Source organism: Epinephelus fuscoguttatus, linkage group LG5, assembly GCF_011397635.1.
Source record: "Epinephelus fuscoguttatus linkage group LG5, E.fuscoguttatus.final_Chr_v1".
NCBI classification, from domain to species: Eukaryota; Metazoa; Chordata; class Actinopteri; order Perciformes; family Serranidae; genus Epinephelus; species Epinephelus fuscoguttatus.
Genome location: NC_064756.1, coordinates 12,626,360 through 12,643,052, shown reverse-complemented (window position 1 = coordinate 12,643,052; position 16,693 = coordinate 12,626,360). Strand labels below are relative to the sequence as shown.

Here is a 16,693-nt window from a genome sequence, read left to right as displayed (position 1 = left end):
TCCAACTTCCATTTATATATAAGTAAATATGCTGAACCATTGCGATGGATTCAGAGTTTGCAGTGACGCCAATTATGTTCTGTCTCGTTAGTTCACCGCACGGACCGTTTAACCTGGTAACAACTGCAGCCAGCTCAAACACAATTGGTCAATATCATGCAGACTACAAACAGCCTACAACCAGAAACCAGGGCTCATCCAGTCTTCTTCCGGAGGCAAGATCTCCGGGGTTTGCCTACAGACTCTACATTCACTGAATGTAGAGTCACAAGAGACACAAAGAGCTTTTCTTTGTAGTAATCTTAGAGCTGTATATTTTTATTTTCTATTTTTGTTCTATATTGTCTGTAACTCATGTTGCTGTCAGGACACTCTTGAAAAGAGTTTTTTTCTGGATAAATAAAGATTAAAAAGAATAAATTATTTAATTAAATGATCAAAAAAAGACACAAAATTACCTCAAAGAGACACAAAACCACAAAAAGATGCAAACATCTGGAGCCTGTTGTGTATCTGTGCCCAGGGGCCCACTATCTCATAATCCGCCCATGCAGTGGGGCAACAAGGTTGTCCCATTTTAAAGGCTTCTTCAAATGTGGCCAAGAAATTTGCCCTTTTTTTTAGCTGGGTTCGGAGGACACAACAGTGTTCATGCGACTTTGGTGATTCCCTGACTTCTCTCTTTGTGCCACCATGAGGTTGACAATTGTAGCTTTGACTGAGATGTCGCAGCAGCTATGGATAACCATGAAATCCTGCTGCCTTTTCATCCTGCACCAATATCAGGTCAAAACTTCAGTTTGTCCCATACTTCGGTGCATGACCAACTTTCTTCAGTGAGTCCCATCAGTCCGCTGGACATACAATGGTGTGCTGTACTGTGGGGTTTGTGGTGATGATGATATCACCCTGGAAATACTTGTTATATTTATTCAATATTTATGATAACCTCTCAACCATTAAGGTAATTTAATCCACTTTTACCACTTAGTTAAGTCTCAGTGAATGAAGTTAGTGTTAGTGTTAGTTAGTGTCAACTATATTGAATTTGTATTGTAAGTATTGAATATTTAATGTGATGAGCAGCAAACACTGTACCTGCTACACATAGCACTGTCATTGTAGGAATGCTGGCATGCTGATGTTTAAGCACAGCATCACAGAAGCTGGGGCCACAGTAGCTCAGCCCATAGGGACTTGGCTTGGGAACTGGAAGATCACCAGCTCAAGTCCCCATAAGGACCAAGTATGGAGTGTGGACTGGTAGCTAGAGCGGTGCCAGTTTGCCTCCAGGGAGCTCTTGAGCAAGGCCCTGAACCCTCAGCTGCCCAGGACGCCCATCCAAGGCCGCCCCCTCGCTGTGACATCTTCATTTCATGCATGTATAGATCCTGTTTGTGTGTGTGTGTATATTGGACCTGTGTGTGTATGACAACAGAGTGAAAAAAATTAAATTCCCCTTTGGGATTAATACAGTATATCTTCTTCTTCATTGTTACTAGCATGTCCTTGTTTTAGGTACTTTAGGGTGATCAGGACTTATGTTTTTGCAAATTGACTTTGTTATTGCAAATGAGGGTTTTGTCAGCATCACGTCTTATTTCTGTTCAGTGGCTCTAAATTTAAATAATGAAGTCATGATAGCCTATTTTATTTTTAACATCTTCATAACACTTACTTGTTATTGTTAAGTCCTTGCATTGTCTTGCCAAAATATATTTCTATGTCCTCCTCCTCCTTTTTCCCAGGATCTCTTAGAACAAAGCATAGACTTTATTTTCCTGTTTGCCCCTGCGCTGCTCACTCTGCACAATGGTCCACTGATCTAAAAATATGCCAACAGAAGAGTTCAAATAAAACAAAAAAGAACCACTGAGTGTTTTCACCAGTTTACTTTAATGCATTTTCCATTGCATCCAAGTCTTAGTCACATGTTTCACTCTTCATTCAACAAAGTGCATTGATTAGACAGCAGTATTGGCAGAAGTAATTGTATTGGTGGTGGAGTCGTTTGCAGTTCTGCAGTAAGTGCATATTTTTTTTATCTCATGTGGCCATTAGGAGTCTTAGTTTGCTTTAATACATTCAGCTGATGGGAGTCATTGAGGGACAATATTGGAAGAACTACTGACAAAAGAGCAGAACACACAGAGAGTGAGTTAAAACCTTTGAATTTGAAGTAGGCCACAAGCAAAGGTATGCCAAGGTAATACTTTTTGAAAAGGTCACTGCCTCTTTGTGTTAGAAAACTAGAATTTCTAAAAGTAAAACATGAGAAATATGTTTGAGTTTAACAAAATAACTGTTTTGCATTTTACAAAAGCTACTCATTAAAAACAAACTGACACCACTAAGGCTACTCTGCGCATTTTCATTACAGTACGCCTCTAAACGTAAAATATAAAAATTAAGTCAACATTGCAGTCAAAAGGGAAAGGGGACCGGGGCAAATGTGGGTTAGGACTTTTCAGTTTGGATGGCGCCTTTGAGCACAACACCGACAGTTTCCAGTGGCGTCCAGTGTGGCCTTGGGGAGGGGTGGAGGGGGTCAAGCATCAGGGGTCGGGGGGACGTAACAGGAGGCTCCTTCGGGCTGAAACACAAGGCACGCAGAAAATAAAGAGAAAAAAAAAACAAAGTCACACATTTTCCCAGTTATCTGTGGTGGCTGAGGCAGCCACCATCACCGCTACGCCTGTGCCACCCAGCGTGCCCGCTCCTCCGGAGGCACATCTGAAGCTCACTTAGCAGCTTCCTCTAACAAGGCATGACAGGGGCTCGCAGGGGTTGGGAGACAGCTAAGGGAGGCGGGAGACGAGCACTGCCATTCCTTCAAAGCGTGCTCTGTGGCTATTAATGCAGCGGGTCATAGATGCCTGACATGCAGAGAGGGACTAAAAGACATGCTTTGAAGATTAGGATTATTACTATCATCATCACCATCATCATCATCACTGCCACTGCCTCAGAGGAACAAAAAAAAAGGGAATTGTGGGATGTTTTCGTTATGGCTCCAGATGATCCCCAGGCACTGTGTGTGCTCACTGAAGCTGTTTGCACATACAGACAGTGGTGGCATCGCCTTGTAAATAGACTGCTGCATTATTTTGTTTCCTCTAACTTAACACCTCAAAGTGCACACCAATGGAAAATGCAAGCGCCATGGTGAAGCAAGGGGAGCATCAGTGTTAGTATGTGAGATTTATGCATCTTATATGTAAAGGCAAGAACATTATATTGCAGTGAATGCAATAACACTGCTTCATGGGCACAGTATAGGAAGTAGATAAAGCAGACAGGTTGACTGACTGTTATTATTCGGGGGCCTCTGATTTGATAGCAGGGTCAGAGAGGCACACAAATGCAAAACACAGTTTCATTAATCTGGTTACATAAATGCCAAATATAAAAGCTACACCGAGGGGACCTATTCATGTTGTGGTTAATGTTTGCTACCAATTCACATAATGTTTTACTGCCCTCCAGTGGTGCAGCGAGAGCACTGACTCAAAGCAGTGGGGAAAGTGTTTTTACCTGGATAGTAGCAAGTCAACATCAGTGACGTCACTTGTCTTCAACTACTCAGCCTCTTCCTCCTGTTAAAAGAAATAATCATGTGTAAATGACATATATGGAATACAATGAAAGATGTAGAGAGAATGTATTACAATCTGTGTTTTGAGTTGATTTCTGTAGAACTGTTATGTGATTACAGCATCTTAAGTTTTCCTTTGTCGACTAATCTAACAATTCAGTACAAACTGGGGTGGTCTATGTGTTGTGTTGTTTCAGCCCCTTCCTCTCAGAGACCCGGGTCAGATCCATCAGGCGGGCGGGGCTTAGAGCTTGGTAGATTTAAGAAAAAAGATTACAGTTGGATCTGCTTAGTTTGTTGCGCAAATAAAAAGAAACGATGACAGATGGTACAAAAAAGCCAAAAGCTCTCCCCTCTTATTGCTCTCCACCAAGACTCCTAATTCCGAGAGAATCAGTGATTACTGGGTCTGAATTTTCACGTTGCTTTAAAAGAGTGATCCACCCTCTTAACAGGCATGGATTTCAGTTGTTGCTGTATTTACTACCTGTGTTTCTTCCACGTCTTCTTCTTCTTCTTCTTCTTCTTCTTCTTCTTCCTTTGAGACGTTAAAAAAGAAAGAGAAAATGAGGGGGATGTGTGAAGTCATGGTCCGAGTGACAGTAAGGTGAGAGGACTTCACATATTAGTGTTTGTTGTGGGTGTGGGTTAAAACTGGAGGAGATGAAACCCGAGAGAGGTGCGGCCGGTGGAAACGACAGCAGGGAGGAGAGAAACTAAGGGAACTAATGACCCAACAGATTTCCGTTTATCCTGGGGTGACCTAAGTGAGATAGGAGTGGTGCTTGAGGCAATGCAACATATAAGATGGTGTTTTAAGTCATTACATGATGTGTTTAAACACGTTGCAGTGGCAGTTTGATGACTGAAGTAAACAACACACTCACTAAGGGACAAAGGGAGTTTACATCATTATCTATAATTAGAAGCCACAATCTCTTAATTCCATCCCGTCATCATTAACGCTATCGCAAAGAGATCTACACAACCTGGAAACAAATTAGGCAACAGCTCATAATCCAGTGGGTCATCTGATGCAACTTTTTCTGTTGTTTCCTCCCGTTGTTACAAAATAACAAGAAGTGCTCCATCTCATCCATCCTCTTTGGAGCTTGTCACATCCATTTTGTTTCAGGGTGCTCTTGGCAAAAAGAAACAAAAGGCATAACTTCGTCTTAAAAAAAAAAAGAAAAAAAAAAAAGAGAGACATGTCCCCCTGTCAGGTCAGAGTGTCCCCTCTCCGTGCAACACAACCAAACACATCCAAGTTATGCTTGTGTGCACACAGGCGGAGTTGAACAACACAACAAAACTTTCCACCTGTTCTCACAGCATCAAAACAAAACAAAGTAAAGACGTCTTGGCAGACTCGGAGAAAATGCCTGAACAAGTGTTCTTCAGTGCACACTACAACACTGGACTAACAATAAATACTGTATGGTGCCATCTTTGAAGTAATGCACATCAATGAAAATCAGAGTCACACACCCAAAATGTGCACCGGACTGCACGGCACACAACTGCCCTGGACAGAGGCAGCAGAAATGTTTGCATACACCTGTAAACACAGTCTTGGTATGCAATCATATCATGCATAAAAATCCCAGTATGATTCACACCATGCAAAACCAGGACAAATATACCTCTTCTACTTCAGCCTCTTCTTCTTCCTATGGAAGATGACAGCATGTGGTGTTTAGTACAGGAATTTCACAAAGAAGGAAAGAAAATTCAGTACCCGTATATGGACTTGCATTTTTGTTACTACACTAAATCCACCTTAGCTTTAGGTCGAATATGTCATATTTATCATGCTGCACACCATCAGGCATCTCCGTGGAAAATAATCGACCATGCAGCACACATAGAGAGAGGTGGAAAAAAAAGAAGAAGGGCAGCAGAAACCTCTCAAGTCTATAAAGCCTAAAAAAATACAAGACGCCACAAACTACCTCACTGCCTTGTTCGTCTTGCTCCTGCAAGAGAGGTGGGACAGCAACAAAAGAAGAAGGAAAGGTGTAGAGGAAAGAGGGCAAAGCAAAGCGAAGCAGTGAAGCATATGTGATAGAAGATCAGGCAGAAGCTGGAATGTCTCAGAGAGGCAGAGCTCTTTTCACACAGCACTTAGAACAGGGACATTGTTTAAAGTGGACTTTTGTTATATCCTAGGATCTAGAGCAGTCTGAACTCTCTGGGGAAGTTAACCCAGAGTTAAAAGCAATGCTGTGAGAAAAGCTGCTGAGTTGATCACGAACAAGTCTTAACCAAGAAACCCTGTCTTCATCGCTAAAAGGAACAGTTTGTCTCTACATCAAAAATACATATCTTTCCTCTTGGCTGTAGAGCTGTTTATCAGTTTATCAGTTTACCATCTCTCCAATATACTGGAACTAGATAGAACTCGGGTTCTGGTGCTCAAAGCACCAAAAAATTCACATGTAAAATTTATCAGCAATGTCTCTTTCCAGAAATCATGACCCGGTTACTCAAGGTAATCCACAGACCTCGTTGTGAGCAGTTTCATGTCGGAATAATTTTCTTTCTACCTGCCAACTACATCACAACACAGAACGAAGCATGTATCTATTGATAGCTCGTCCAGCACCACTGAGATAGCTAACATTACAGTTCAGCTGAGGAGGACGCCATTAATGTTTACACCTCGAGCTGTCACAAACAACAGCCTCTCATCAACATGTGCAGATGTACAGAAAATAGCTCAGAGATGAAACTGTTCACAACAAGGTCTGTGGATTATTTTGAGTAACCAGGTTATGGTCTCTGGAAAGAGACATCGCTTTTGAGTTTTTCAAATGTAATTTCTGGTACTATGCGCATCACAAGTGGAGTGCCATCTACAGTAGTTCCATTATATTCACGAGAATGCAGACATCTCTACGGCCAATACCTCCAACACTCTGCAGCTCACACCAAAACAAGCTAGACTGATAAATAGCACCACAGGTAAGGAAGAATCACTGTGTATTTTTGATGTGGGGGTGATCTGTCCCTTTAATGTGCACACACCCTCAGTGCTGCTTATAAAGCTTATTGCTGTAAGGACACTGTAGTAACTGAAGGCTACCCTTCAGTGAATCAATATTCACTCATCTAAGGAGTATGAGGACGCTGTTTAGAGAGAGTAAACTGTAAAGTGAAACTGTAAAAGTGCACAGTTCAAAAACAAGATCTTAAAAATTGAGACGGATGTGTTTCCCCCGCCCCCAGCGGAAATTACATCCCTGTGTGTGAGTGCATGTGCAGATGTGTGTATGTGTCTGAGGTTGTGTGAGTGCAAACAGGGATGCAAAACAGGGTCAACCCTTAAGAGCAGACTGTAAATTCAATGCACACATACTAGAATGCAGATTCAAACTAATGTGTCTTATGTAAGTAAAAGGATGTTCAATTTATTACATTATTACCTGTCAGAAAATAATTCTTATATCGGCAAGGTACTTGTGACAAGCACTGGAGGTGATATTTTAAGTCACTGCTACATATGTGAGTGGATAGAGACGATGCACACTTGAAGTTGCGAGCAAAACCTCTTAGCGTGGCCAAAAGTGTTGTCCTTAATCTTAACTTTATTCTGACTCTGCCCTTGTTGGTGGGACAAAGTCCAAGAGAAAATGTAAAGGAATGTTTGATAAACTGTGAGGTGGCAAAAGAAGCAAGAAAGGAAACTGAGGAAGGCGAGGCGCAGATTACAACACATATCACATGAATCTACCTCAAGCTGTCGTAGCTCTTCTTCCTCCTAGAAGTAAAATGACAGACAGCAGGTCAGCAAGCTGTGTGGGGAGCAAAAGAGCACCAGAGACATGCACTATAGAGAAGTCTCCCTATTTAAAATGAAAACTACATGGGGATAGTTGAGGTTGTCAGGAAGCAGCTACAGAAACTGGGAAGGAATGAGGAACAGGATGTTAGCGGAAAGAGAGGAAAACAAAATGGTTAAAAATGGAGTGACGTGATGAAGAGATGAAAGAGTATACAGATTAAGTGGAAACAGCAGACCGAGACCCCCATCCCACCCCAACCCAACGAGAGCAGCCTTCCCCAATCTCTGCACCATCAAACCCACACTGCTGATGACTATATGGAGGAACCGCAGAAAGAGACGATCACCGACGTACAGTTACCTCTGACTGCAAATCCTCTTCCTCCTGGAGGGAGCAAACCAAGAGATGGACAAAAGGGCAAAGAAGGGGTCAAATGCCGTACGGTGCGTGCATGAGGAACAAAACTGGCATGAAGACCAGCTGAAGGACCTCTGAAACTGATGCATCTAAGTGATGTGAAGTCATGAGTCAGGCGACTGGAACACAAACTGAAGAGACATGCTAATTCTTACATGCAGCTTCCTGAAGTAGAAGACGTTTATAACCACAATAAAAAATGTTGTAAGGCAGCTGAGACTTAATATATCCCACATTACCAGGGCGGTAATACCCATAAAAACTAGGTGCCAAAAAGTGGAATGAGGCATTTCTTTAAAAAAAAAAAAAGTTCCCTGTTAAATGTATTTTCTTGGTGGTGTGAAGCTGTTAAATTTGTTTGATGATCATGAAATGCAGTCCCACCACAATACTCTGGAAAACTGTGGCTGAATAGAAGATATTAGTTTTTAGAGGCTACAAAATAGGGAGAAAAAAAAAGAGATTTCAAGCATTCAAATGCTTGTACGCAGTCAAAGGGATGAGAAAATAAAAAAATCATCCACTGCCCTTGAACAGAGAATAGGAGAGGTTACACTAAAACCAGAGTTGTACTACAGAGGCGAAAAGCATTCACTTACGAAAAGAAAATATATTCAACCTGTTTTTCTGAATTAACGAGATTATTATCTTGTTAGTTAAAAAACAGAGCAGTATTTTTTCTCCAGTGAACATTACAATCCTCTGTGCAACATACTGGGCATTAAAGATTAGCATTGAATTAACTGTGACTATTAAGGAGTGTTACATATATTTCAACAAATTCCACATGACTACTGATTAGAAACAACAATGTTTGAGTAAATATGTCATATATGATGTAATACTACTCTATATTTACGACAAGTAAATATTAAAAACAAGTTTCAGTCAGGGTTTAGGAAACAGAACTCTCCTGAAACTGTACCTCTGAGAGTTTCAAATGATATTTTAATGTCCTTTGATGGAGGTGACTGTTTTGTGTTAGTACTTCTGGACCTCAGTTCTGTATTCAACACAGTAGACCATGAAATCCTCATTAACAAGTTGCATGACTGGCCTTGGCATATTAGGCAAAGCATTACACTAGTTTTCTTCATATCTCTCTGACAGGCGTTTCTCCATCTCTACTGGTGACTTTGTATCTCATTCCTCTCCACTATCCTCTGGTGTCCCACAGGGCTCAGTTCTTGAGCCTCTGTTATTTTCTCTATATTTGCTGTCATTGGGACAAAAAAATAAATAGATATAACACTGCATATCATTTATACGCAGATGATATCCAGCTCCACTTCTCGTTTAAACCTTGTGAGCCTTTCAGGTTATCTAGGCTCCTTGACTGCCAATTAGGGTCTGGACCGCTGAAATGCTATGCTAAGCAATGCTAATAAAAGTCACTTTGTCTTTATGTTTTTTTCTTGTTGTATATTGCTCTTGTGAAGCACTTTGTGACCTATGTCTGCTAAAAGCACTGTATAAATAAATTTTGTTTACTTAATTACTTATCATTTTACAAAGACAGGATACACTCTCACTAATAGACATTCTTTTTAAAGCTCTTAAAACCAATGGTGAATGACAATCAGCCTTACTTCTACTTTGAAATATCAAACAGCACCCCAAGAAGATACTTTTTCGCATTATTATTAACCCAGCTTTCAGGTGAGAATTAAAAGAAATGAATTTGACAGGTAATTGACATCTTACAAGTTCAGCTCATGTTAGTAATCATCATTTTCAGATCAAGCAGACATCAGTGTGTTTGTGCACGTTTGATAAACCTACCTGTTCTTCTTCCTCCTCTGCGTGGGCCTGCTAACAGAAGAGATAAGATAGTATTAGAGATGTGCACATAGTTCGGACTAATCCCCACACACAACACACACCGGATATTCATACTGAAACACAACAGCACCCACAGATCAGGCTTATTGAACCAGACAAAGGGGCCCTACTGACACACCTTGACCAGGACAATTAACAGTGATTGGATATGCAGTGGAATGCGGGATAAACGACAAGTGGTGACAATATCATCAGCAAAATACAAGGATACAAGTGGGAAACAGCCGAAAAAGCATAAAAAGTTTCAGGAATACAACAATAAAGACGTTCAATGTCCAATGGTGCTGAATAAACAGTGAACAACAGCAAACAGTTACACGTTACATGTTTTTGGTAAATAGCCGAACCCAGAGAGAGACTTTAACAAAGAGATGCAGTACGAGGACAACAGGCACTTAGAAAGGAGGCAAACCCTTAATATGGAGGAAAAAGACAACATTAAAGGGACAGTGGAGACGCTGAGGGGAGGAAAAACACAGCATTCCAGAAATGATGGGAAAGTAGAGGAGAGGACATTCAGTTCAAAACATTCAAGGGATGGAGTGAGAGGAAAAACTACGGGAGGTGGGATTGTAGTTGAGGGGCAATTACTGTATCCTCTGTGACCTCGTCTGTTTCTTCCTCCGCCTCCTCCGCCTCTTCTGCGGGGGCCTCGTCTCCTGCTGTTTCTCCTTCCACGGCTTCATCATCTCCTTCTGCTACCTCCTCCTCCTCCTCCTCCTCCTCGCCACCCTCACCTTCCTCCTCCTCCTCATGTGCAACCCCATTGCGCTCCTCCACTGGAACCTCCTTATTATGAAGTGAAAACAACAACCGGTGGTCAAGGAAAACAAATGATGTGATTAAAGAAAGAACTTAAAGTTTTAAAGGCACAGTTGTTCAGACACTGCTTCGACAGCACAAAGACGGTCGGCTCATCAGTTGGAGGGGTTGAGAAACTTTAATGGTGGGTGTTAGTTAATCCTAGGAATAAAAGTGAGGAAGGGAGGGAAGTAGTAGCATTTAAAAAGGTGGAGAGTGGTGAGTCAGTGCTTCCTTTATAAGGAAAGTTTGGAATGATGTATCGTGAGTTGAAGACAGCCTTTAGGTGAGAATCAGACATCATGGCCTTAAAGGAATGTTTCGACAACAGTATGAGATGTAATATATTTAACAGAGAATTTTAGAGGCGCCTGTAGGTGGATTTTGATAGCTTTGGACAGAGCCAGGCTAGCCGTTTCCATCTGTTTCCAGTCTTTGTGCTAAGCTAAGCTAAACGGCTGCAGTTTAGCTTCACATTTACCCTACAGGCATAATAGTTTTCCATCTCTCAGTGAATACGTGTATTTCCCAAAATGTTGAGCAGTAAAAGCACAGGGGTACCTGAACTCCTGCTGGGAAGAAAATGCACCTAAAATGACCCTGGTGTGCTCTTTGTTTGTGCAGCACTGCGTTATACCCTGCGGGATAACAAATGGTAGATCACAGGTTCAGCTAGGCAGAAGTCTTCAGTTGTGTTTTTAGCTATCGACATCCAAAAAAGATCCATGAAATCTTCCTCAGTTACTTTAAATCCCAAAGCAGAAAATCAGTGGAGTAGAGGGATTTATGCTCATGCATTACTTGAATATTATTCAATTTAAAAGATGGTCAGATTTAAATATCTAAAGTGAATGATGTCTGTTCTTTGGTGTCTTCAGATCTGTGTTAAAGTGTGTCTAATCTGCTCTGTGGTGAAACTGATGACCAGCAGGGATTTTCTTAAGGGAGGAAAATCGTTAGAAAGTCACTGGAATGAAGATGTGTTAAAAACATTAAATGCTTTTTAAAAGTATTGAACTAAAACACAATAATGAAACCAAACTTCACATTTCACACTGCAAATCAAACATACCCCACATTGTAAAGTAATAACTGTGGACAGGATTGCAGGAACATGATGCTTCACACTACAGCACAGTGATGCAATGTCACAGCGTTATAACGACAGCTCTGCATATTGTGTTATTGTGAATATAAAATGTGTCACTCATGCAGAACGCAGTCAGATTAGTCAACGTGATGACTGGGACAGAGTGGAGGAGAGGAAATTAGGAGTCTATTTGAATAAAAAGGTATGGACAGATGTTACACTGGATGGAAAGGAAACAGTGAGAGTTAAAAAAAAAAAAAAAAACATGAGGGAGAAATGACACGACGGCATTACTATTGAGTCATCGAGGTTCCCCTCTGCATTAGTTTCCTCAGCGTGGGTCCCGTTCTCCACTATGTCCGCCTTGTTGGCCTGTTCTGCTTCCTGTGTTGATGAAATGATCAGGTTTAACATAGGTGTATCAGATGGGATCGGGGATTGAGATTTACTGTTTCACCAGCTAATGTGTCCTCTAAGTTTTTAGGTTGCAACCACTGAATATTTTCAAACCAAAATGATTTCTTAAAGTACAATCTTAAGTATCCATTTAAATATATTTAATAGTGAGATAAAACTAAGTATGATTTTGAAAACTGAATCTTAAAAGTCTTAAGTAGTTCTGTCCAAAATTGGATTTATCACTCACAGATGTGTCAGGTGTTTTAACTTGCTATTACTCACCACTGAGGTAAAAGTCAGTCCTGTTTTCCCTTGTATGAAGTGCATTTATTTCATGAAATGACCTGATAGAACCTTGAAATATTCTGGTGTACAGATGATTAATTGTGATGTGTTTAAAGAAGCTAACTTTGTCTCATAAGAGTTGAAAAAAGGCAAAACCGACTATTTACTTAGTGTCTATCACTCTAGTGTTCCCGACTGGTGAGTCCTGGTCCAAAAGTGGGTCCCGGGTCCATTCTGAATGGGTCACAAGTGACTCATGAATATGTCAAGTTTGTAAAAAAAAAAAAAAACACACTTTATTTTGAAGTACAATGAATTTCCAGCCAGGGCTTTCACTTTGGAGCTCCGTTTCCTGCTGTAGAGAAAGTGACTAATGGACAGCTACATGTAAGAGACAGCAAAGTAGCTCAATGACATGGCCAAATGCAAGTAAGCTGCTGAATATATTGAACTGTGTGGTACTTAAACAAACGACCAAGAAGAATCTGGACCCTGTGGCTGGAAATCACTGCTCTAGTAGGTCACAATTATACACACTTCATCAGTTATCTATGAATTTTGTCATTGGCAATAAGGTCTGACAACATAATTATCTGGTATTGTTTACAGTGTTATGTTCTCTGTAGCGTTGCTTGAAAATGCTTGTGCAGCATCTGGTTTAAATAAATTTTGCTGTCTTGTAAACCCAGGTGGGCTGTATGCATGACAAAAAAAAAAGTGCTCATCATATACAAGTATTTGGCAGGTGTTGATTTCAGGCCCTGAGCAGGGCTTTAAAGTTGTTTAATAACCTGATCGCTGCTTGATTAAAGGAGCTATACGTAAGAAATCCAAAGCAAATAGTCATAAAATCCTCCTAATATGTCACAGAGACTAAGGAATAATGTTCATATAACATACTGATCTCACCGACAACAATAGTACAGCCAGAATATTCGCATTTAAAAAAAAATTTTACGGTCCGCAAATCATGTTTATGTTTTGAATTTGTGTTTTGACCTGTTGTGCCACCCACCGCCGTCTACCAGTCACGCAGTCAGTAGAGTCTCAGCATCAGTCACAGTTACGACTGAGCTACAGCAGCACGGCAAGCAGCATTAGCAGTGTCCCGGTACATAGCATTAGCAGTCTCCTCAGCTGTATCTCGGCAGCAGCGTTAGCAGCAGAGAAGCCGGACTTGCTCGAACGGTCCGCTGGAAAACCGAAGATCAAGGACGCGGCGACGCGGCCCTGCCACGGCAGCCGCCCGTGAGCAAACAAATCAGTCTCCAGCGTGCCACTGTCCAGCAACCTCGAATCTGTAGGGGAGGGGGGCGGACACGACTCGCGGCTGTATTTTGAATTTGAGTGCAGTAGCCGTTTTGGCCACATTCTTACATACAACGCCTTTAATTTAGTTGTTAGCACAGCTTAAATGATTCTGCTGAGATTTGCTGCTTAAATTGTATTGTTCTAGTCATTAACTGATTGGTTTCACATAGTATTCACTACAAAAAGCTAAGAGTTTTGCAGAGACCCAAACCAGAATCTGTCTGACTGAATTTAAACATGCTCAAGAAAAATATATAAAGACTCTTTGGTTGAACTCTCCATGCTGTACCAAGACTGCAGATTTACTGCCTGGCATAGGGGTGAAAGACATTAGATTATTGTGATTTTACACAGTAGAAAACAGAAAATAGTTCCAACCTTTGACCCAGGAGGAGGGGGCAGCCCCAGGAAGGCATACACCGAGTTGTCCTCCTTGGCATCGAAGAACGTTTCATAGTCCTGCATGAAAACAACAGAAAACTTTCTTTAACAATTCACTACATCTGCTATTCCTACTGTCTCATCATGTGCCCTCGGTGGAGTGTGTCTGTACGGTGTAATAACTGCACATACAGTAGGTCCTCTGTTTTAAGCACAACAGTGTACAACGATAATGGCACTTTACTCCTCCACCCTGACCATGTGTTCTGGAGTCAGCCACTGGTAAAACTTCACTGTGGGGATGTCTGTGTGTACTCACCCCACAGTAGCCTTCTTCATTGAAGATTTGAGGGGGCAGAGGGATGCCGTTGGCGGGCTTCTTTTCCTCAGGGACATTCTGCCTCATCCACATGCGGTTCTCCTCATTGCAGGCGATGTCCAGCTGAGTGTAGTCCACTTTAAGAGCCTCCAGGAAGCCGACCACATCTTGCTGCTTCTTCTTGATCTGGGGTGCAGAAAAATAAGAAAACAGACATATGCGTTAAGGAAATCAACACTGATTGCAGAGGGAGTTAGGAAAAGGCTGCAATATTTCACTCCAAAGATTGAAATACACACACATGTGCAAACAGGACCTTTACATGCATTAAATGGAGATGTCAGAGTCAGGGGGCTGCCCATGGATAGTAGTTGGGGGTTCAGTGCCTTGCTCAAGGGCATCTTGGTAGTGCCCAAGAGGCGAACTGACACTTCTCCAGCTACTAATCCCAACCCAAGTCCCTATGTACTGAGCTACTGCTGCGCCCAAAATGCAGTAATGCAGTAAAAATGTAGTATTCTTGGTGTTTCTTAAGGATAGCACTTGTACACCATTTAAATATGACATCACAGGTTGTGGTATACCATTTCCTGGTCCCATCCCACGAAATTAACATATAAATTAGGGCTTGAACAATTAGTTGATTGGCAGAAAATGAACTATTTTGATGCTGATTAATTATCTATCAAGCACAAATGCAAGTCTGCATACTGAATATCTTTGTGTTTTGGAGTGTTGGTTTGACAGAAAATGTAATATGAAGATGTCATTTTGGGCTCTAGGAAGTCATGATGGTTTATTTCTTTAACTTTTTTTGTTACTGTTCTGACAAATTAGTCAAAAAAGCGATCAGGTTGATATTGAAAATTCCTGTTTTGTAGATAGATAGATAGATAGATAGATAGATAGGGGTGGGAATCACCAGAGGATCCACAATACGGTATTATCATGATACTTCTATCACAATACAATACTATTGGAATTTTAAATACATTTTGATAGCAATGATTGTCTCCACTGTCCCTTTAATGTTGTCCTTTTCCTCCTTTATAAGGGTTTGCCTCCTTTTTCAGTGCCTGTCGTCCACTTACTGCATCTCCTCATCAAAGTCTCTCTCCAGATTCTGTTATTTTCAAACCAAAAACGTGTAACGTTCCTGTTCACTGTTCTTGTTCACTGTTTATTCAGCTTTATTGGACATTAAACGTCTTTTATTTTGCTGAGTATTGTGCAAAAAATATATTGCGATATATTTCCTTTTTTCAACTGTAAATGATGTCCCCAAAGGAAAACTTTGTCAACATCTGTTTTATCTAATAAGATAAAAAGATTTCAATCAGCTCATCTCACTTCAGCCATTTTTTATTTTGCAGCAAAATGTATCTAGTGAACTGAAAAAGCAACTGATTGTACTATTCTAGTAGGCTTGTAATATCATTAATTTATATAATAAAATAATTGTGCTCTGGTTGGCACTGTGTGATGATAGGATATTGCCACAAAAATATCATGATACTATGTTGTAATGATTTCCCCCCCAACTCTAATAGATAGATAGATAGATATCCCAAAAATAAAATACAAAACCAGTGGGTCTGAATTTTCAAAATACACCAGTGCAGTCATGAATAGACATCTACTCATTTCTAACCACAGTATGTGTAACTTGCATCTATCCCTGGACACACAGGATGGAAAACACTGGAACATGCAAACAAATCCACCCAGAGGACAAAACAAAGTCTTTCTGCTGTGAGACAACATTGCTGGCCAACTGGGCCACCATGTCACCCCTGGACTGCTTCTAACTGCTTCTTTAGCTTTGCCTAAAGTAGATTTAGAAGATCAATTCCCCTCCCTGCTGTGGTGATCACCCCACCTACTGTTTACACAATCACCTCAGGGTAAATCTAAATACCAAATAATATGAAAAGGCTGTTTCTTGATGCAGTATCTCCAGCAGCACCGGTTAGCCTGTGTGGTCTCTATAACGGGGTCCATGACAAGAAACACTTTGGGAGCCTGTTCTAGAAAGCTCTGCGTGGGAATCACACCGACTTGCGGGATAATTAAAGTCCTGTCGCTCTGCAGAAGCAAATCCTGAGTATACATCAAGCTATGAACATGCCTGTTGATATACATGTGCGCAATTAAAAGCAAGTGACATTAATTTGGAGTTTTAGCGCTCCTGAATCGAGGTGAGCCAAAGTCCTGATCGGTATAAGCAGTAACAAAGTTGGCTCTAATGAGAAACGAGTCGCAGGCTGAATGCTTACCGCAGTGGATCCCGATGAGGTGGCGAGAAATACTTTGATCACCATTTTGTTACAATATATTTTGTAGAGTATGCAACAAGTAGGCTCTTAAAGGAGCAGTCGGCCTCCTCTATTATTAGAGCTCACCCAGGACGGAGACATAGCACTGAGATCACACACAAACACACACACGTACACTCACACACTGGTCGG

The 16,693-nt window shown here is 41.1% G+C and overlaps 1 protein-coding gene across 41 annotated transcripts; it reads right to left on the bottom strand.

Annotated features, from left to right (window-relative positions):
• Positions 1 to 1,877: 1,877 nt before the first annotated feature.
• sh3bgr (SH3 domain binding glutamate-rich protein) lies at positions 1,878 to 16,693 on the bottom strand. 41 transcript variants are annotated; one of them, XM_049577304.1, is made up of 12 exons: positions 16,502 to 16,693; positions 14,226 to 14,411; positions 13,904 to 13,984; positions 11,825 to 11,914; positions 10,246 to 10,428; positions 9,580 to 9,606; positions 7,741 to 7,764; positions 7,329 to 7,355; positions 5,239 to 5,265; positions 4,083 to 4,133; positions 3,535 to 3,596; positions 1,878 to 2,593 (listed from the first exon to the last, which is right to left on the bottom strand). In XM_049577304.1, exons 1-11 carry the CDS (start codon positions 16,544 to 16,546, stop codon positions 3,579 to 3,581), a joined length of 759 nt encoding a protein of 252 aa, XP_049433261.1. In that variant the 5' UTR covers positions 16,547 to 16,693; the 3' UTR covers positions 1,878 to 2,593; positions 3,535 to 3,578. The 41 variants fall into 41 exon arrangements, with proteins under 41 accessions (XP_049433261.1, XP_049433262.1, XP_049433263.1 ...); XM_049577305.1 differs by having other exon boundaries at positions 4,083 to 4,130; XM_049577306.1 differs by having other exon boundaries at positions 4,083 to 4,121; positions 16,502 to 16,692.

Coding starts and splice junctions, on each gene's coding strand:
- sh3bgr (XM_049577304.1), bottom strand. CDS start 16,546: ATGGTGATCAAAGTATTTCTCGCCACCTCATCGGGATCCACTGCG. Junction 14,412..16,501: donor CCTCATCGGGATCCACTGCG/GTAAGCATTCAG, acceptor TCTGCACCCCAG/ATCAAGAAGAAGCAGCAAGA. Junction 5,266..7,328: donor AAGAGCTACGACAGCTTGAG/GTAGATTCATGT, acceptor CATCTTCCATAG/GAAGAAGAAGAGGCTGAAGT.